We start from the raw sequence: 22,477 nt of genomic DNA, 5'->3' as shown, positions 1-22,477 counted from the left end.
ACCCCCATCCGACGCCTCCCCTCTCTGCCTGTAAACCTACTGCGCAGAGAGGGCGTGGCTAAAGGGGGACCTGCCTCCCCCCTGCTTTGCTCATGGCCGGTGTCTTGGCTCTCTCTTGCATCCTCCGAGCCCTGCATCCCTTCCCCACTAGAGGCGGGGCTTCCCTCCTCCACAGAGGAAGTGCTGCTTCTCACGATCTTTGGAGGCTCCCTGTAAGCCAGCTGCCCTTCCACCTCTCGCCTCTGAGCTGATGGCAGTTCCCTGACACAAATAATAAAGACTGCGGAGCGAATAATTGGGTGCACTCTTGTATTCAAATGTGATTTTGGATTTAAACACAGTGTAAGGTAGTCTCTATGGGAGTATATTGTATTTAATTATGCGATATCAGAGTTTTTAGGGGGCTAACCAGGCTGGGATAGCTGGGAGAGCAGGCTTGTTGGTTTTTGAATGTCTGATGTAGATTTTTTCGATTTTGTTGTTCTGTATGGGACAATGACAATAAAGATTATCGTATCGATCAATAAATAAAAATCAATGAAAAAAACTTCAGCAGCAGCAAGTAAAACAGTATAACAAGATAAACATCACCACTAGAAGCAGAATATAAAATTCAGTGGAATCTAAAAATAATGTCTTCACCTGGTAATGAAAAGAGTAAGGAACGTGATAGGCAAGCATCGGAGGGGGGGCATACCTTAACTAAGGTGTCACCACGAAAAAGGTCGTTTCTCAATTAGCCACCAGTAGCAATTCACTTGATCTAGAAAAGGGTCTCAGTGTCTGGGTAAGTACCTTGGAAGAAGTGGGTCTTTCAGGTAACCTGGTTCCATGCCATTATGGGTGTTAAGGTTCCCCACCTCTCCTGTAGCTTGTTAAAAAGACATCTGGGGTGTTATCGTTTTGTCAGCTGGCATTAATGTCTGGAGCAATCCATACATGTCACAGTCTTCACTGCCATCTCTTTGCTCCTCTGTCCTCCTTGGTTTCCTTTCTAACTAGCGCTTGGCGTCCCTTGACATGTGCACACTCTTGAATTGAGTGCCTCAGAAAAGAGGAGCTGGCTCGCTTAACAGATAAAAATAGCTTGCTATATGTCATGGATCACGTACATGCTGTGCTAAGGGCCCAGACTTCCCAGTTACTCTCCATAATTTATATGGTGCCTCAGCATGATGCACTTTCTATGCTGCCGCTTTTAAATTATGCATGCTAAAATGAAAAGTACTTACTGAAAACAGAATGTGACCCCAGAAGACTCCGCTCCCTTTGTGTGAATGGATCATTGGTATGTGCCACTGCTTCCCTGCAGATCAGGGAGAAGGTTTAGGTTGACCTAGTAAAAATTATAACTTGAGTGCACTTGTTAAACAGGAAACTTAACAACCTAATGTAGAGGCTTCCCAACCAAACAGGCGTGTATGGGGATTTTGTAGCCTCGTTTGTAGCTCATAATCATTTATGTTTCTTTTAGCTACGCCCTGGCTCAGAGCCTGTCCAAAAAGCAACTTTGACTGCGCGTAGCTTAGCAATCTAGCATCATATTGTAGGTGTGGGAAGCAAGGATAGCAAGAGAAAGGGAGGGAAAGTGTTTTAAAACAACAGTTGATGTTTGGGACTAAGCCACTGGTGCTGATCCAGCTAATCCCCAAGTCTCTAGAGTGTGGGGACAAATCTATGCAGCTTTCAGGTGTTCTGAATTATCATGTACAACACTTGGAGGAATCCTGACTATGCCATCTAATCCTTTAATTTTTTTATCACTCCCCTCTAATCCCTACAGGTAGTAGCATAAGCTCCTTTAGGTCATTAATTATAAGGCACTGCTGACATCTATTTGAGTCTTCTAGATTAGTCCAGTCAACTTAGTCTCGTACTGTGCAAAACTAATGTTCTCCATAAAATTTGTATTGTAGAATATATCTTTCCCAGTCCACCAAAGGTAACGCTCCTTAAATGGTCTGTAATCGTCCTTAAAAGTAAAGGTAAAGGGACCCCTGACCATTAGGTCCAGTTGTGGCTGACTCTGGGGTTGCGGCGCTCATCTCGCTTTATTGGCCGATGGAGCTGGCGTACAGCTTCCGGGTCATGTGGCCAGCATGACTAAGCCACTTCTGGTGAACCAGAGCAGCACACGGAAACACCGTTTACCTTCCCGCCAGAGTGGTACCTATTTATCTACTTCCACTTTGCTGTGCTTTCAAACTGCTAGGTTGGCAGGAGCAGGGACTGAGCAACGGGAGCTCACCCCATCGCGGGGATTCGAACCACCGACCTTCTGATCAGCAAGTCCTAGGCTCTGTGGTTTAACCCACAGCGCCACCCGTGTCCCAGTAATCGTCCTTACTGTTGAATAAAACATTTTATTTCTGCATATTTTATTTTCATCCATTGGTTCTTACACTGCCTTTTCCTGCTACATTAAAAAGCCCAAGTGTTGACTTTAAATTTAAAACAGAGTTCAGCTCCCATGTGCTAAAACTGTAATCTTTCTGCATTGCTTTAAGCTTTTAGAACATATTTCAATAACATATTTGGGTGTGAGTTTTTTCCTGCAAGAGCTGCAAATTTAAAAAATGGAAAGCAGAGAGCTATAAAAAGTATGAGACAAGATTACTATAAAACTGTAAATAATGAAAATCCTGTTGACCTTTCTCTCCTGAGGCAATATGTCATCATGCTTTAATTAGATCTCATGCATGACCAAACCAAAAATTGTTTAGAAAAGAATTCTTATTGAATCAAGGAGTTCAGCAAGGAAATTCCATTCTCTTTACTGCATTCCTTTCAGTCACTTGGAAGGATAGGGAAACCCTTTTGGGCAAAACAGGATTCATCTCTAGGACAAGGTCTTTTAGGGAGCATTGTTAGGCTGCAACCTTGTAGTAAACCTTGTTGGGAAGCAACCTTGGAATCAACAAACTAAGAGAACCTTTGACAGGTAAGCTTTCTGCATATCCAGAATGTGGAGGCTTGCGCCACCCTCCACATAGTCTTCTGAATCTGCCCTGAGTGAATTTGGGGTTATCTGAGTTATGTGCTGTTACTTCAGTCAGAAATATTTATGTGAACAAACACTTGACTATATTTAGAAGATATAGATCTCTCTGTTTCTCATGCACTAGCAGTTTGATTAGATAAGAGGTTGTATGTTTTTATCGCAGCCAGAGAAGTCAATAGCTATTAACCAAACATTTCCCCTTATCTGCCCCTCCCCTCCTGGCATTGGTGTGTGTAGTAGTTTTTCAGTTTGTTTTCACTGAAGTTGATTAACATCGGCTTGCAATAATTTTTACAGGATCCAGTCTATGGAAGAGGAAAACTGGGAGAAATTCAGGGTCTTGTCCTGGGCATGCTAGACAGCTTTAATTATGAACAAGTAAGTAAAATGGGCTTTTTCTTCCTACTAAGGTAAAGCGATCTTGCCTAAAAGTTGAAGGGCTTTTTGTCTAATGGAAGAGAAATTTAATGGCGTTATCCACATTATCCCCTTTGTGTTAATTAACCAAACAGTTAATTGCCTATTAAATAAATCTTCCACCAGGTATGATGAAAGCATGTGTTAACAAGCAAGTTTTTGTTGTCTTGGACATGACAGTACCTGTAGGTTATCAGATACCCTATGAAGCTTCCTTTATACTAACTTAGACTACTGGTCTATCTAACTCGGCACTGTCTGCTGGCTGGTAGAAGCTGCCTAGGATCTCCAGCAGAAGTCTATCCCTCACCTCATGTTTGCTTCTTATTTACCTTAAGGCCTTTGTAGAGAACGTGCAGTGCAACAAATGTACCGTTCTTGCTAAACAGCTGATTTGGGGATGGTAGGATTGTTTCTTCTGGACATGATCATGCTCTCTGAAGGAGCAGGTTCACAGCACAGGTGTGCTTCTGTCGCTTGCTTTCCTTCCAGGTGAGGTGGTGGTAGCAGTGAGGAGTACATCTTGCCACCTTTGAATATTTCTCTCATCAGAATTTCGCCACCAATCCCCCCTGCTTTGATGAGCTCATTGTTCAATTTCCCCCACTAAGTGGGGAGCTGGATTTTGAAATTTTATCTAATGCAGTTTATTTGTGTTTATTGTTTATTAAATTCATACCTAGTCCTTCCTCCCTGAAGGGTGCTCAGGGCAGCTAACAATATGAAATCCAACCAAATTCAATATACAATAATTAAAATGGCAGTTATAAAAGATCAGATCCCCACTTACTGAAGGCCCCTGCTTGTGCCATCACATGGGAAATTCTGTTCTGTTTTACCACACTTAGGGCAAATCTAAGCATATGATTCTAGTTTTTTGAGCCCATTTCTTTGGCCAGAAACCATCTTCCCTCTATGACCGTGATAGTATGGAAACTTGCTTTTTTTTCCTCTTTCAGATGAATAGATTGTTTACTGGTAGTTGCTATTTATACCTTAGCCTTTTGATCCCTGGATGTATTCTCAATAGGAGAGTCTTGTAGCCACTTGAGCCCAGAATAGAAAGAAGAAAAGCTCACTCCTCACTTCCCTTGCAGTCATGTTTTCCCTTGGGAGCTTTAGGCTTCTCCTCTCATTCTCAAAGTAGCAAGACAGTTCTTAATTGTGATTTCCAGGTATGATGCACAAAACCATCTTTGTAGCTTGCTCTGAAGAAGGGGAAGAGGCACAGAGAGAAATGGCACTAACTCATTAGCAGACTCAACCCCTCTGGGTATGAGGAGGTGTGAGGAATTTATTTAATTTTCTCGCTGGGAATTTGCTTTCATGAACCATCGGAAGGCATACTTCAGTACCATTTAAAGTTCTGTAGCTGGGAGTCTTTGCCATATTCAACTCTTGCATTGCTCTGGCATTTATTTAGGAATTTGCTCAGGGTGCCTCCATGTGGCTTTCTTCCAGTGACGCTGGTACTAAGCTGGAAGTCTGAGAAAGTTGCTGGCTAGGGGGTGCCACCCCCAGTGCTGTTGTTGTGTGTACACACTTCTGTGTAGGATAAGTGTGTCTATGTGTGAGCCAACCCCAGTAGCACTATACATAAATCACAGGAATGTATGAAACATATAACTATCACACAAACATATGCTAGTCTTGCATGGGATGGGGCAGTCAGCTTCAAAAAGCTGCATTGCATGGGTTGGATTACATGACCCTTGGGGTACCTTTCACAATTTTATGATTGTATGGTAATTTATGATTAACTAAGCCACATCCATACACCACACATTTAGAGCACACGGCTGCACTCAAAGAATCCTACAAGCGGTACCTACATGGCGTGCTACAGTTCAGTGTTGTAAGTCAGCTGTACCCTCATTCATACAGATGAAACAAGCTGTCTCCAAAAGTTAAAAAGATTGAGATGGAGGTGGAGGGGTGGTGGAGAGAAGCCTGAATGAGAGGATGGGAAAGGAAGTGGGGAACAGCATGTCTGGTTGCCCCTGGTTGCCAAACCATGGTTTGGGTACCAGGGAGTGTTGTCTATGCACCAGGCGAATGTGGTTGCAAGGATAAATGTGGATAATCCCATGCACACCGCCTGAACTTCTATGGGGGAAGGGTAGCATACATGTTTCACAAATAAACATTTGTATCCTCAATATGATAGCCCTAACCATGCCCAGCTCTATAATTGAAGCCCATCCAGTACAATGGGGTGTTGCAAATGATGCAAACATATCGTAAGTGGCTGGGGCAACCCAGCCAAATGGGCAGGGTATAAATAAAAATTTTGGTGGTGGTGGTGTTATATCATTTAAACATTGTGTGTGTTTGTTTAGGAGTACAGTGGTACCTCGGGTTACAGACACTTCAGGTTACAGACTCCGCTAACCCAGAAATAATACCTCGGGTTAAGAACTTTGCTTCAGGATGAGAACAGAAATCGTGTGGCGGCGGCGCGGCGGCAGCAGGAGGCCCCCATTAGCTAAAGTGGTGCTTCAGGTTAAGAACAGTTTCAGGTTAAGAACGGATCTCCGGAACAAATTAAGTTCTTAACCCAAGGTACCACTGTATCACTTTGATGGGTCCAGTTTATGCTTGAGCTCTGTTGTAATCCCAAACACTTTCTCATTAGCATAAGAACAGCTTGTTTTTCTCTCCACTTTACACAAATACGAAATTGGTTTAGCCCAAAGGCTCAAAATGTGTGAGCTAGGAAGACACCATTCTATTGGATAAGCTCCAATTACAGTACTATAGAGTGACCTGTTATAAAATGGCCACACAGTGGCATTTGACAGCATATATTATGTATAAAATAGCAGGATCTGTCATTAAGCTACCTAAAAGTGTTGTTTCTCCCCTCATTTAATCTCTATGAGATGTTTTGCCACATGCAGAATTTATGGAGCATGGCTAACAGGTTAAGTGATATCTTTCTTGTATCGTGCTTCCTCAGACTCTTTTGGAGACTACAACCAACCTACTCAACCATGACCTCCACTGGTCCTTACGTAATTTGAAAGCATCTGTGACTAGAGGGCTGAACCCCAAGCAAGATTACTGTTGTATTTGTCTACAGCAGTACAAGAGAAGACAAGAGACTGCTGACCAAATCATAGTCTTCAGGTAACTGTTGAGAAAATGCAATAAGAGCTGCTAGCAACAAGAGGTCCTGAAGTTTAATATAGTTAGGATACATAGGGGTGGTTGTTGTCTTGCTTCACTGTGAGAGGGCCTGATTTAATGGGCTCTGTATGCCTTCAGGGTTTGTATTTTTTATTTATTTTTAAATTTTATATCCCACTTTTCATCATGTTGATCTTAAGGCAGCTTACAACAATAAAACATACAATATAGAAAATTTAAAACATTAATTAAGCTTCCAGAATTCTAATCTCAAGAATTTAAAATTCCCCCCAAATGTAAAACTTATGAGACTTTTAGCCAGCAGAAACAAGTATTTCTGAAGGGCTTTTATAGATGACTGAGACTAATTTCTCTTTAATAGTTAGGTGGTCATTTGGCAATTAGAGATCCAGAAAATGTTTGTGACAGAGAATAAATGGACAAAAACATGCTTACTCCCACTATATTAAAAGGGTCTTCTTACTCTGTGTTTTGGATTGCAGGCTTAATGTTTTTTAAAATACGTTTGTTTCTCTTGACAGTAGTGTGACATTTGGTTTACTAGAACCTATTTAGAATTAATTTTATAAAACAAATGTGCTCTGGTGTGCAGAGTATCTAGTTAATATATGTGTGCAATTAAATTTCTTTCTTTTTTTGTAACAGCTGTGGCCACTTGTACCACTCTCTCTGCCTCCTGAGTAAAGAGTGTGGCACTGAAACAGAGGGCCAGATGAGATGGACTTGTTTTAAATGCAATGCAAGTAACAAAGGAGGAAAACTAAGTGGTGCTTGCTTAGAAATGAAGAAGGGAACTCCTGTATCTCTGGCACAGGTAAGATTTGCAGAAGTGAACCTTTCCTAGAAGGCTGAAGTTATACCTGAGTTTAGGAGCACCTCAGTAAAATGAAGCTTCTTTTGTCTACACTTCCATCATTCAAGAAGCTTTTGGTGTGGCTTGATAAATTCTTGCCGTGTTTGAATTGAAGGGTTTTTTAAAAAATGGGGCATGCATTTATTTATGGAACAACGAAAGGTAAATGATGGCTTCTTGCCATGTGCTGTATGAGTGCTTTCCACACGTGCCAGCAACCTAAAAGTCTTCCATGTGTCGTAGTAGACAAGGCATTCGTTCAAATTGTAGGCGGACATGAAAATAAATACTGGGAGCAGCAGGAATCATTATGTGCACTGTACCTTCAGCTGCCACTTTGGTGTGTTTTGAGGTCTGCAACTGCTGTTCTTGCTCCTCTGACCAAGAATCAGTGTCTGAGATGAGGCTATTGAATTGATTTTGCAGCTCTAGAAACAGCACGGCTTCTGACAGTCCTGCTTTTTTGTGTAGCATTCCTCCAGGGGTGATCAAGAGGTGGTGGACCATCCTTCCTGGAGGGATTTAAGCAGATGTTGAATGGCCATCTGTCATGTTTGATTTACTTGAGATTTCTGCATTGCAGGGGGCTGGACTAGATGACCCTCAGAGCCCCTTTCAACTCTATGATTCTATATGTGGGTCAAGTTAAAGTGGATTCTGTGCATACTCATGTCTCAATTACTCCTAGTGGAGAGAAATCCTTCCCGTAGTGCAGTTTTCGTCATGGATTATTTGTGTGTGAAAGAGCACAACATCCTTATTGAAAAATTAAAATGTAGAAAATGCTTTTTAGATACAGTGCTTCCACTAAATGCCTCCCAAAATTGCATTTGGCATTTTTTTTTAATCACAATGCTGACTCATGTTCAGTTTGCAAGCTGCTTAATGATAATTCAGAAGCTTTAAGTAATCCAGCTGCTAAAGCAAAGTAGTAGAAAATCCTGATTTTAGAGTATAAATGTTATACACTTGAATTGGATAAGAGAGGACTAATATACAATGCAGCCAGAGGATGGTTGCAGTGGGAGTTGATGTTTGTAGCTATTGTAAGGAATGCCTGATGTATCTATCCAACAAGATCTCATGGCCTCGGGATTTGACGGCACTCTGTTTCCACAACAACTTGAACAGAGAACAGATTTGCATTGAATTAAGTGTCCAGACCAATGATTCTTCTAGTGACTTCATTGCTTTACTCCATTTGCACTGAAGTACAAGTAATTCAAATAACACTCTAATGGTCAAATAACTTCCTTCCGATGAGCTATTTGTTTGTAGCATGCATCTTAAGCTGCCAGCTTTAAAATTAATGCACTTCAGCTGTTAGAAACTGGTTGAAGGAGAACATGGTGGACGCTTGAAAGTCCTTCAGCAGTCTAAGATAGTACTACAGTGGTACCTCGCAAGACGAATGCCTCGCAAGACGAAAAACGCGCAAGACGAAAGAGTTTTCCGTTTTTTGAGTCGTTCCGCAAGACGAATTTCCCTATGGGCTTGCTTCGCAAGACGAAACGTCTTGCGAGTTCTTGCGAGTTTGTTTCCTTTTTCTTTAAGCCGTTAATAGCCGCTAAGCCGTTAATAGCTGCTAAGCCGCTAAGCCGCTAATAGCCGCTAAGCCGCTAATAGCCGTGCTTTGCAAGACGAAAAAACCACAAGACGAAGAGACTCACGGAACGGATTAATTTCGTCTTGCGAGGCACCACTGTATTTGCTGTAGTATGTTCCCTACAACATAGTACAGTGGTACCTCGGGTTACATACGCTTCAGGTTACATATGCTTCAGGTTACAGACTCCGCTAACCCAGAAATAATGCTTCAGGTTAAGAACTTTGCTTCAGGATGAGAACAGAAATCATGCTCCGGCGGCGCGGCGGCAGCAGGAGGCCCCATTAGCTAAAGTGGTCTTCAGGTTAAGAACAGTTTCAGGTTAAGTACGGACCTCCGGAACGAATTAAGTACTTAACCCGAGGTACCACTGTACAGTATTTCAAACCCTTTGTTGTTTGGGCTTAGTGAATTCTGTGTATAATCCTGCTAGATTTTCCTTCTGTTATCGTTCCATCAGACGCCTTTCTACGGATTATGGGCTTCCCAAAGGCATCTGATTGGCCACCATGGGAACAAAATGCTGGACTAGATAGGTCTTTGGTCTGATCCAGCAGGGCTTCTTTTTATACTTAAAGTATGTTTGTTCATGGTCAAATAGAGGGCACTCTTGGACTACCTGTAAAGTTCCGAGTTTGGGTGTTATATTTTCTTTAGAATGCTTTGAGCAAAAATGCATTAGTGCTGGAAATGCCACCAAGCATCTGGAGTATATTTCTTAGTACCATTTCTGCTCCTCTGAAACGGACTGTCAGCTTGAATTTTGAAGTAGTGTTGAGATTTATATGTGAACTGACAGCAACCCAACACGCTCTGTTCTTTATCTCTCCCTCCCTCTCTCCTGTGAGCATCCTTTTCAGCAGCCATATTGAAAAACAAAGGGTATGCCAGGAAACGGGTGGTTTAAAGAAATGGGTGTGTGAACATTCAATGGCTTTAAGGACTTGGCGTTTTAAGTGTATTTCCAAAGCTCGCATTCCATTCCTAAGAGGTTGTCCCCAACTTAATTCCTAGGGCAGTTTTCTCCCAATGGCTGGGATGTGATGCGGCTTTTGTTCTTGAAAATAACCATAACTGGACTTTGTAACAGGCGCAAGCGTACTAGCATTGCCCACCCTTCCTCTCCAGCTCAAGTGAGGAAGGGCAGAGTAAAGATAGAAAAGCAGACTGAGTTTGTAGCAGGTTGCTCCAGGCAGGAGCTGCACACAGCCAGGAACCGCCAGCAGGAACAATTTCGGAAATGACAGATGGCAGCACAGACCATTTCAGCCCAAGGCAACTGAGCCAGCATCATAAATCTCTGTTGGGGGTACAGGAGGCAGCCTCCCTCTAAACACACTTACTTATCTAGAAGAGGATAATGCTTACCTGGACTGATTGTACATGCTAATAGTGAGGCAGCTTCCCCTTAGAGTGACTGGAGGCCACCAGTGGTGACTTATTGCAGTGGTCTTTCTGTCTCTTTTCTTAGGCGTCTTAATCTGTGCTTTGTGTGCATGTTAGAACATTTATTTCAACCTAGTTACTGATCCTAGTAATTGAAGGTAACTGCCACTTTCTGAAGAGGATATACCAGAGGCTGAGACAGAAAAAACGTAAAGGCATGAGAAACTTTGCTAGTTCTCTGTGCTTTTCTGGGGCCTTTGATTGTTAATTTAAGCCAGATCTTCTTGGGCTTTATGTGAAAGTGCCTTCTTTTTTAAAAGAGCCTTTGGAGAGTTTTCCAGATTAAACCGAAGTATAAGTTTGTCAATGCAGTGACGGATGTTGCCTTGAGTATAAATTCCAGGCCTTTCATCTGTCACTGTGTCTGCCATTTATCTGCAGTTTGCCAAATAATATTGTGTTTTTTTCAACTCTGCCATTGATCTTTACGGAATTGACATGGCTCTAGGTTGAAATAATTTTTTGTTTGCCTTTGCAATCTTGACTTGAAGAAGATCACTGTGTATGTATATACACCTTTGCTGAAGGCAAGAGTTCACTTGTATATATATATATATATTAAAATATAAGCTTGACTGTCTTGGTATGTATATGACTGAAATACATTTTACGTGGCTGTTGGTTCATTACTCACCTACACTGATGTACAGTTGTTGTACAAAGGTAAGAGCTACTTCATATTTGGCCAGGCAGAGGGACTTCTTGGTGGTGGTGCCTGCCCTGTGGAACACCCTCCCTTCAGAGGTCAAAGAGATAAACAAATACCTGACATTCAGAAGACATCTTAAGGCAGCCCTGTTCAGGGAAGTTTTTAATGTGTGACATTTTAGTGTATTTTTGGTCTCTGTGGAAGCCACCCAGAGTGGCTGGGGAAACCCAGCCAGATGGGCAGGGTACAAATAATAAATTAGTAGTAGTAGTAGTAGTCCTGCAGCTTAAGACTGAAACATACATCACCTCTGTGCAGAAAATTCTGTAGAATGCTTAAAAATTGTAAAGTCTCATGCATGTGAGCTGCCACTCCATTCATATATGAAATGTACAGTCAGTCATAGGTTCCCATCATATGATAATAGGGCACATATTCTTTACATCTTGGAATCAATGTAAAAAATCATCAGTGTGCAACCCTTCCTTAATGGTGTGTGAATAAACAAAATCCTGCAGCCACTCAGCTCACTCTACACAGTGTGGTTGAGAAAACAAAAATGAATGAAAGGGGAGAGAAAATACCGGAGCTGAAATGAGACATTGGCTGTAATCCTGTACATAGTTATCTGGGAGTGAGTACCATTGAACCCAGTGGGATTTATTTCCAAGTAAGCATACATAAGATTGCACTGTTTGTCACATAACCAGGAAATGGGTACATGGAGGAACAGCTACTATTCCCAGCTTGATCTCTGGCATTTGCTATTAAGAAAAGCTGGTAGCTGTACTGGGAAAATGTTTTCCTGACAGACTAGTGAGCTAGTTTGAACCTGCTGCTTGTCAGGATGATTGACTTCTGGGCTTCAGGATGATTGATGGGACTCTGTAGACCATTTCTTGTTCTCACTACTAGAATTGTGTAGTGTAACATCTAGCTCTAGTTACTTAACCCTGTTCGCATAAAAACATAGGCAAGTAATCCTTATTTTAGCCTTACTGCTTATTGTATTTCTTTAAAAGGCAAATAGAAACTAGAAATAATGTGTGTCCAGAAAGGAATACTAGCCTTGCTAAACTAGATGTGTACTGCAGGATACTACTACTACTACTACTACTACTACTAATAATAATAATAATAATAACAATAATTTATTATTTATACCCTACCCATCTGGCTGGGTCCCCCCAGCCACTCTGGGCGGCTTCCAACAAAACACTAAAATACAATAACCTATTAAACATTAAAAGCTTTCCTAAACAGGGCTGCCTTTAGGTGTCTTCTAAAAGTTTGGTAGTTATTTTGACATCTTTGACATCTGCTGGGAGGGCGTTCCACAGGGCAGGCGCCACTACCGAGAAGGCCCTCTGCCTGGTTCCCTGTAACTTGGCTTCTCGCAGTGAGGGAACCGCCAGAAGGCCCTTGGCACTGGACCTCAGTGTCCGGGCAGAACGATGGAGGTGGTCCTTCAGGTATACTGGACCGAGGCCGTTTAGGGCTTTAAAGGTCAGCACCAACACTTTGAATTGTGCTCGGAAATGTACTGGGAGCCACAAAGAAGTGTTCACATCTTTTGAGATTTGCATATACTTGTAGGATTAGAAATTCTTATCTCTAACAGATTCTTTGAATCTAGATTCTAGAAACATTGAGGCGGGAACTTCTGTTTCAAGGATTACATGTCACATTTGCGAGATTCCAAACGAACAAATAAAACCTCTTTAGAATGACTTACAAAAAGGGCTGTTAAGTCACTTTTGCAAATAGGATGTAATCCAATTCAGCCTGATTCTGAGCAAGCTAATATATCTGCATCACCTGTTGTTAGCTGCTTAGCTGGCTCCTTGCGTTTGAAGTGAAAACTGCAGCCTAATGTATGCATGCAGGTTTCGGCATTTATACTCTGTGTAATGACACAGATGTCAGATTGGCTAAGAGATTTCCAGCAGCATTGAATAAAAAGCTTTCGTTTAGTTAAAAGGAAGAAAATGCCCTGCAGTGCTCGTTTCCATGACAACAGGAAAATTGCCCGCAATATATCAGCTCATCAGCCCCAAGAACAATCTGATTGATGGTTACACACAAGTAAGAAACAGCAAAGGGGAGATAGTTATGTTACATTTTCTTGTCTTTGGATAAGAACAAATTACCTTCCACTTCTGTGTGTGTGTTTGTTGCAGGTCTCTAAAGAGAGACAATAGATCACATAGCAGCAGTAGATTGGTAGTTGTTAGTATCTGTGATTTGGAAAGCTACTGGCACATGGAGAGTTAATGTGTAGTACAAATTCTTATTCACTCTCCATTTTAAAAAAATTGTGGAAAATGGACCTGGAGAGTTGTGAAAGTAAATGTCAGCAAATAAGCCCTTGATAGTTCTTTTTATGTTGAATTCTTTATTTTAACTGTTTGAAAAAGATCAAGCAGAGCCTTCAAGATTGCTCAAAAGAAAGTCCTTATTCATATTCACAATACACTAAGCTGAAATAAAAGAGAAAGGAGAGGGGAGAAAATACATAAGACATAGAACAGTTGAGTCCCAATACTTGATCATAATTTTGTTAGTCAGTATTATAATATTGATAATCTGTGGATATAAATCTTAACTGGAATTGCTCTGTTAAATGATGGGTTGGATCCAGAAAAGAATGGCTTATTCCGCCTGCACAGTGGAGCTTTGCTTGGTCTCCCCTTTAGCCACTTGTTCTCCCCTAAAAGCTGTTCTTGAGGGTCAAGACAATGTGGGATGCGATGAGCAGAGGGGGTCTGCAGCAGGATGGAGGGAGGAATCAGCAGCAATTGGGGATTGCCTTATGCAAATAGAAGCGCCTTTGTGCTCAGACAAGGAACCTTTTGCACCAAACCAGTAAATTTCTCCCAGTCATCCTGAAATTGCAGCCTGATTTTTAAATGTTCTTTTTCCTTTATAATTGTACATAATTTTCACGTTAAGGTTCCAACCCCTGTGCACACTTTTTCTGGAGGAAAACTTCATTCAGCAGTGGGATTCACTTCTGAGTAAGCACATGCACAGGACAGGACAGTTGCTCAACAATACCGTGTTTTATTCTGTAAGATCAGGCATAGGCAAACTTGGTCCTCCAAATGTTTTGGGACTACAACTCCCACCATCCCTGACCACTGGTACTGTTAGCTAGGGATGATGGGATTTGTAGTCCCAAAACATCTGGAGGGAGGGTCAAGTTTGCCTTTGCCTTCAATCTTGATAAGCTATTGGATCTTCTCTTGATGATGTTAATCAAATGCAACACTCTTTCTTCCTGCTTCAACCTGGGCAATTGAGTTCCCTGGTATTGGCCAAGCCACTAAGTTGTGGAATTCCCTCCCCAGAGGTACACCTGGCACCTTCAGTGTGCTGCTTTCTTCAAATGCTGAAGATGCACATTTTTACCCTAGCCTTTGACACTTCTTGAGATGTGTATTTTTAGGACACATCCTATTCCTGTGACTGTATTTTGTTTTAACTTTTTAATTCTGAATTTTAAATTGTTGTAACCTGCCCTGGGACCTGCTGGAAAAGAGTGATTAGTCGAAGCAGTAGTAATTCACTCAGTCTCCATCCCCAATTCCAAAGCAGGGATAATAATGAGTTTCCCAACAAGAATGTTGGGAAGATATAAAAGATTTTGTTTGTTGTTTAGTCGTTTCCACCTCTTTGTGACCCCATGGACCAGAGCACGCCAGACACTCCTGTCTTCCACTGCCTCCCACAGTTTGGTCAAACTCATGTTAGTAGCTTTGAGAACACTGTCCAACCATCTCGTCCTCTGTCATCCCCTTCTTCTTGTGCCCTCCATCTTTCCCAACATCAGGGTCTTTTCCAGGGAGTCTTCTCTTCTCATGAGGTGGCCAAAGTATTGAAGCCTCAGCTTCAGGATCTGTCCTTCCAGTAAGCACTCAGGGCTGATTTCCTTAAGAATGGAGAGGTTTGATCTTCTTGCAGTCCATGGGACTCTCAAGAGTCTTCTCCAGCACCATAATTCAAAAGCATCAATTCTTCGGTGATCAGCCTTCTTTATGGTCCAGCTCACACTTCCATACATCACTACTTGGAAAACCTTCGCTTTCACTATACAGACCTTTGTTGGCAAGGTGATGTCTGCTTTTTAAGATATTGTCTAGGTTTGTCATCACTTTTCTCCCAAGGAGCAGGCGTCTCTTAATTTTGTGACTGCTGTCACCATCTGCAGTGATCATGGAGTCCAAGAAAGTAAAATCTCTCACTGCCTCCATTTCTTCCCCTTCTATTTGCCAGATGCCTGTTGTTTTTGTCCATGGAGTTTTCTTGGCAGGGATACTGGAGTGGCTTGCCGGTTCCTGCTCCAGGTGGATCACGTTTAGTCAAAACTCTCCACTATGACCTGTCTGTCTTGAGTGGCCCTGCACGGCATAGCTCATAGCTTCTCTAGTTATTCAAGCCCCTTCAGCACGACAAGGCAGTGATCCATGAAGGAGATATAAAAGATAGGAAGCATAAAACAGTACATATGGCATATTGGAGCCTCTTAACTGTTGTTTTTTGGATGTGTTCCACCCAGTTACATAACAAGGGTGTCTAGCAAGCTGCTAGATTCAGGAAGGCCAGGAGGAACACAACCCATTTTTCCATATCTAACACCCAGATGTTGTATAATTCCAGCTCTTGCTATGACTCAGAAGGTTTCTTGGCTAGTGGCCAGTGAGGTTGGCCAGCTGCATTCCAGTCCATGCACACTCTATATCCAGCTAAAAGCAGCAAGTTGAGAATTTCCTAGAGCAACAGCTTTTGTGCATCACTTGTATATCCAGCAAGCACAGTTCCTGTTCCTGCCCTTGCCTGTTCCGAGCATGAAATAAAAAGTGATTAATGAAAATGAAATACTACAAGAATTGACTAGAATATATTTGTTACTGCAGACATAAAATATCATTTTTCATTGTAACTTGCTTATCTTTTAGTTTAATGAGATATTCTCTGGCTTTGTTTAGGTCAAAATATGGGGCAAGGTGTCCTGAATTAACTATATTTGTTTGGTCCAGGGTCAAAGTTAGAAGCATGTTTTCTCCAACTTTCTGTAATTGAACTTCTCAGTTAGGTCTAATAAGACACTAGAGTGTAGAAGCCTTGGTTGATGTACATGTTTTGTGTTGGTGACATTGTAATACTTCTTCATAGACCAATTCTGAGGCCATCTTGGATCCACAGCAAGCTCAAGCTTTGGACCAGCTTTGTCGTCTGTACCGAGGAACATCAAGGGTAATATAATTTTATGTCTCATTTTTAATGAAGTAAAACTTGAACTAGTTTGGAGGTGTGTTCTCATATACCACAAGGATGATACTTGGGGAGAGAAGAAAGGGTATTATCCCTTTCAGGGGTAAAGTAAGTTCACACACTGGAAGTGTGTGTTTCTTTGATTATTCAAAAGAGAGTCTAGTTTCCTCAAAGCACACCTTTCTTTCACAGCTGACTTTTGAAAAGAGCATTTCCCCTACTTTTATAACTCAGCTGGAGCATTTTCTGTGATTTGGTCAATGCTGTCTCAGTAGATGAGGTTGTGACCTGGTAGTTTTTGATTAGCAACTTGCGCTATTTTTTATTTGTACTAAATTATTGTTTGCCCCTTTGAGTAGGTCAGTGTTTTTACTGCCCACATCACTCTCTAATATATGTTTCTCACATGATTTCCGTTGCCTACACTATACCAAGTGGTGTTCTTTTGTTTTGTAGTTGGCTCTTCTGACTGAACTCTCACGGGACCGTGGTGGAGAAAAACATGGGCTCCTCCATATCTCCCAGGGTGATTCTGCACTGAATAGTGTCTTCCAGAATGAGACCTTCCAACTTCACCTCACTCCTCCTCCTCTAGTGGAAGACTAATCTCTATTTGATGGGGCTCCAGGGCATGAGGAAAGCACCGTGGAAAGTACTTGACGGTATTCCTGATGGTGGAACAAGCTCCCGAGAACTTCACTTTGTATTTAGTAAATGAGAGGTTGCAACAATGCGGAAGCTTTGTAAGGACCAGCTATTATTTTCCCTCTGTGACTTGCTTAACAAAGCAGAAGGGACATAAAAAATATCTCTCAGTCTTGTTTCCATTGGGCTTTGCTGAAAGCTATAAACTACTCTGTCAAACCTATGCTGTTCGTCACTGGAGCTGAACACAACAGTACTTGGGGCAGCTGCACTAAGCCCCAGGGATAAAGTGTCTGCAGCCAGAGCTTATTTAAATAATTGGAGTCTGTTCCCTTAGAGAAGAAAACCAAGGGAATACAACAAATGTCAGTCATCCAAAGTTGACATTTCTCTCATTTTAATTTAGAACAAGCTGTGAAACTCTACAGTCAGTATTCTAATAGGTAGCTGAATGCAGAGAACCCAACTGAAGCCAAGCGAGGCAGAACTGCCAAGGATGCCCCAATTGCATGTTTTTTTCCCTGAAATTGCTTTAGCTCTTCCTCTGATTTTAGCCATTGCAGTAAATCTCTGTTGGCCCTTGTGCTAGTGGCTCAAGAAGGTTTGCTGTGACAGATGCTGTTCCAGGAAAGTGCCACTCATTAGCACCCTGAACCAGAAATTTTGCTAACCAAGCACATTGTAAGGTAGTACTCAGCCAACTTGAGAGTGGCAAATATTTGGTGCCAGCTTGTGTGTGTTGTATGGCCTGCACTAGCTGTGTGCCAGCATTTCCACAGAGCTCTCACTGTTTCTAGTGTACCAAAAGAAAACAGCACATTCATCATTATGATGGCGGCTGCTGCTGCTGAGTTACCGAGCTGCATGGAAAGGACATCCTCTTTCATTGTATCCCACCCCACCCCAGCTCATTTATCTATTATGAACTCTATACTGAATTAAAGGAAAGGCTTCAGATGGTGGTTTATGATTCCCACCCCACCCCTCTCCCGCTCTCACTCTCTTCTGTGTAGATAGGGCATCATTAGCTGCCTGCAACAGGAATGGGTTTTAACATGAATTTAAGGTGATTTTCCCCCCTGGTCCTACAGGGTAAAGCATAAGCTTCTGACTAGTGTCTTGTTTAATGTCCTTACATCTCCAAAAGCTGGTAGTTGGCAGTTTTCCCTTGTTTGTTTAAGGGGTTTCCTGTCTTTGTGATAACCTGTCTAAAGGAAGAACAAGTGCAGATTAAAAAGCACATCAAGCAGTTTTTTCACGTGACTTGCTACTGACTGCCGTGTCTAGAGGTTATTGCAGTGTGTATTGCATTCCCTCATATTTTCTCAGGATGCAAATGGTTCTCCACTATCCATTAATGAAATTGATGCACATATGGCTGCACATTGCTCATATGCTAGAGGTATGTACATCTGGAGTGCACAAATTGAGAAAAGGTTATATGCATACAATTTTATTTATTTAAAACATTCATTGATGTGGGATTATTATGAAATGGGGCCTTAGGTACCCATTTTCTGATCTAATCCTCTTCAGTTAAAGCTTACCTATTTAAATGCTCAGCATCATCCTTGATTGCACCCTTGATGGAAAGGGGGTTGTAATCATGCTGTGAATATATCATTCTTCATGTGCAAGTATTCAGGTATAAATATGTATGAACACTTCTGCCTCCTCTTGAACTGATGCCTCTTAGTCCTGGCTTATGTTTGTCCATGCTATATAATCAAGCAAGATCTTTGGCACCTAGGTGACCACTGATTTTATGGTAAAGGAATATCAACTCCTGGTAAACAGGTTTTCTTGGTCTTAATCAAAATACACTTACCATTCTAGTAAGAAAGGCTTCTGCAGTAGGTAAGTTAAATAAAAGTGCCAGTATAAAATGCTATTATATAAATGTATGGTATGAACACACATTTGGTTGCCACATTTCAAAAAATATATTGGAGAACTGGAAAAGGTTCAGAAAATACAACCAAAATGAGAAAGAGCTGACAAGCTCCCAAATTAGGGAATGTTACAGTGTTAGGTCTGTTTAATTTAGAACATGGGTAGGCAAACTAAGGCCCGGGGTCCAGATCCGGCCCAATTACCTTCTAAATCCAGCTCGTGGACGGTCCGGAAATCAGTGTGTTTTTACATGAGTAGAATGTGTCCTTTTATTTAAAATTCATCCCTGGGTTATTTGTGGGGCCTGTCTAGTGTTTTTACATGAGTAGAATGTGTCCTTTTATTTAAAATGCATCTCTGGGTTATTTGTGGGGCATAGGAACTTGTTCATTTCCCCCCCAAAAATATAGTCTGCCCCCCCACAAGGTCTGAGGGACAGTGGACTGGCCCCCTGCTGAAAAAGTTTGCTGACCCCTGTTTTAAAAGATAGGCAGGTAAGGGGAAAACATAACAGAGGCTTATAAAATTATGTTTGGATAATAAGTGGATAGATAACCAGTTTTACTTGCGCCTTCATAATGCTAGAACCTGGATGTATGAAATGAAGCTGAATAGGACTGACGAAAGGAAATGCTTCTACACCACACTGTTAAAACTGTGCAGAAGATTCCTGCACTGCAGGGGTTGGACTAGATGATCATCGTGGACCCTTCCAACTCGATATGGTTGTATGAAAAGAGATTATTGTGGGCTTCCCAAGACATAACTGGATGGCCACTGTGCAAAGAAAGGATGCTGGATAAGATAGGCTTTTAGTTTTATCTGGCAGGGGTCCACTTGCGTTCTTACAGGACAATGCTCATAAGCAGGACCCATTGAGTGGAATTCAGCACCAGGCTTTTCCAGTCCGATGGAGTGATCCCTGCTCTCCTTCCACCTATGCACTGTGCTCCCGCTCTGAGCCAATTTCAGGTGATGCACCAGGAGAGGAGAGGGGGAAAGCCCTGCTGCACAAGCGGAAGTCCTTGTGCAAGGCTTCCACCGAATGAGCTCATTAGGTGAATCCTGCCCATTCAGTTCAATGGAGCTTTATCCCTGTTAAGGCATAGTAGTGGGATGTCTTAAATTTGTTAGTACTCTTGTTCAATCAAGCACTTGGATCAGAACCAGCTGCCAAATATAATGTTGCTATTTGGAGACTGTGTAGCAGAAGGTTTAACAACTGGAGGCCCCTGGCCCACTAAGCGATGCCAACTGTTCTTTCAGTTGCAAGGCTAGATGCCAAAAGAACTGTGGAGGAAATGACAGTCGTGGCAACAGAATGTGCTGGCAGGGGAAGGATTTGAGGTGCTAGTCAACTACTTCTCTAAGCATCCTTCAAAAAATAGGCTTTGTTGTGTGGTCTTTGTGCCTCTTCTCCCCTGCCCCAGCAGCCAAGAGTTTGGCTTGATTACTGTCCCTTATGAGTGGGAATGTGCTTTATTTATTCAACCTTGGTAATGGAAGTTCAGGAGGAAGAGCGAGGATAGAGGGCAGGAGCAAGCTGACAGCATGAAATGGACAGCTTGCATACAAGAGAAGAGTGTTTTTAAGCAAAAGAATGGTTGAAATTTTTTATTGACGCTGGAAGTCCTTAGGGAAGCTCGCACTTCTCAGTGTTCACCTTTAAGCTGCAGACATTGACTCCAAATTTCATGCCCTGTTGGGCCAAACTGCACATGGGGAAGGTCTCTGCACCCTTCCTTAAAACTCTTCCCTATTGGGACTAGTTTTTAAGTATTTCCCACTCTGAGCCTTTGCTGTAGACTAGCAGGCTAGCTTTGTCAGAATGTAACAACTATTTAAACTCATTCATATAAACACACAAACAATTTTTTATTATTACTGCTCACTCTGTGTGTATTTCTGAAAGTGGAATAATGGCTTCCTTCCACTTATAATTCACAAGGATAGTCTATTCAGTTTCTGGAGCATTAACTCAAGTCTTTGATGCCACTAGCAGTGCCAATCCCCTGCCTTCTAATCATTATAAATCATCTGTTTTGACTAGTTCCTGAGCTTGTGGATTCTAATGCTTAAATCATGCTGAAAATACTTTATTGGTTTTGCATGTATAGAAGGAAGAGTACTCTGGCCTCTGTGTATGCAATGCATGATTCTCATGTCCCCTCCTGTTTCCTGCCTTTACAAAGCCCCCTCCCCTGCTCTCTTTTAGCAGTCAGGTTGTCTTACCATTCTCCAGTATTGTCTCTGAGAAAGTGCTGCTGACGCTACTCATAACCATCCCCTCCCCCCCAAAAAAGAACCAGGAGAAAAAGAACCTTTTCGCCAAATATGATCAAGCAATCCTGATTGTGTAGGATAGGCTGATTTGAATATGTTTTTGTTGTAGGATGTTCATCTTTGTTTAATGTCTAGCACTCTATTAACTGGCGGAATAAGCAAGAACTCATCTATCTTATTTCATTGTAAATGACTTGCAAAGAGGAAAGAGAAGGTTCTACTGATAAAAATAACTTTGCTAAGCTGCCCAAGGTCTTTGCTAATTGTGCTAGAGCAGGGCGCTTTCATATTCAGGATGTGGAAGCACAGCGAGCTAATAGAGAGCTAGGAGATTAGCCAGTCCAATAGAGTATTAAGAATTCCACCAATTTTTAGATTTAAAAAGCTCTATTGAGACTGGCAGCAGCACAATACCCTTTTACCTTCTGTTGCATTTAGAAATCTAAAAAATGCCCTTTCTTGAGGCTGCAGCAAAGCAATTTCAGCCATGTCCCAAAGCAAATTTGTACATGAACACACAGTTATGACCTCCTGGCTACAATGTTTGGAATATAGATGGAGAAAAGACTTGTGTAGGCAGAAGTTGGGAAACATCTATGGTGTGGGAGACATCTATTTTATGTCATCCTCATTCACCCATTTCAGTTACAAGTGTTCAGATAAGTCAGTCAACTCTTAATTATCCTATTCTTATATTACCTTTGGTGTGGTATTTCCTTAAACTTTTCTGTATCAGCATGGGTTAGCAGTAGGATCTGTTTGCCACTGACTATACTCTGTTCTGTGATTGGTATAAGCAAATAAGTAATATGTCTTTGTGTACTTGTACCCGTGGAGAAGAGTCATAATTCAAGTGATGAAGGATGCTCTATATGCAGCAGGTCTTAGGTTCAATCCCCAAGCTGACCCAGTAAAATGTTCTGATGTCACAGTGACAATATTGCATGGTGTCCTATTTAAAAACAACTCCTCTTAAGATGAGCTGCAGTCTTTGTCCCATTTACAGAATTCATGATCAGGTCAAGTCTACTATCAACTGCTTTCAAAATCAAGATGGATATCTGTTAAACTGTTGCAAGACAGTCGGAAGTGAAATAAAGAAGACAGGAAATGTTCTGTTTGTGGAGGGGCAGAATTAATGGCCAGATGCTCAATGGAATATATTCTTGTTACTCAAGTCTTAATTGACTAACTTACAGGAAAGCAGAAAATGAGGTTTGGTCAAAGAAGAAAGTATAAATTCTCTTCTCTAGCTATTAC

The 22,477-nt window shown here is 41.7% G+C and overlaps 1 protein-coding gene across 4 annotated transcripts in view; it reads left to right on the top strand.

Annotated features, from left to right (window-relative positions):
- VPS8 (VPS8 subunit of CORVET complex) overlaps positions 1-22,155 on the top strand; it is a 92,814-nt gene extending 70,659 nt beyond the window's left edge. For 3 of the 4 annotated variants that reach the window (XM_081192524.1, XM_081192522.1, XM_081192523.1), the window contains 5 exons: positions 3,299-3,379; positions 6,378-6,547; positions 7,214-7,382; positions 16,298-16,378; positions 16,853-22,155. In XM_081192524.1, the coding sequence (XP_081048650.1) occupies positions 3,299-3,379; positions 6,378-6,547; positions 7,214-7,382; positions 16,298-16,378; positions 16,853-17,002 (651 nt within the window). In that variant the 3' untranslated portion in view covers positions 17,003-22,155. Of the gene's footprint in view, positions 1-3,298; positions 3,380-6,377; positions 6,548-7,213; positions 7,383-13,096; positions 13,208-16,297; positions 16,379-16,852 lie in introns of all 4 variants that reach the window. The other variant, XM_081192525.1, reaches the window with a different exon arrangement.
- Positions 22,156-22,477: the final 322 nt, after the last annotated feature.

This window comes from Podarcis bocagei (assembly GCF_964188305.1).
Source record: "Podarcis bocagei genome assembly, chromosome: 4".
Classification (NCBI taxonomy): domain Eukaryota; kingdom Metazoa; phylum Chordata; class Lepidosauria; order Squamata; family Lacertidae; genus Podarcis; species Podarcis bocagei.
Note: the sequence above shows the minus strand (reverse complement) of the source record. Positions and strands in the feature narration are given on the sequence as shown.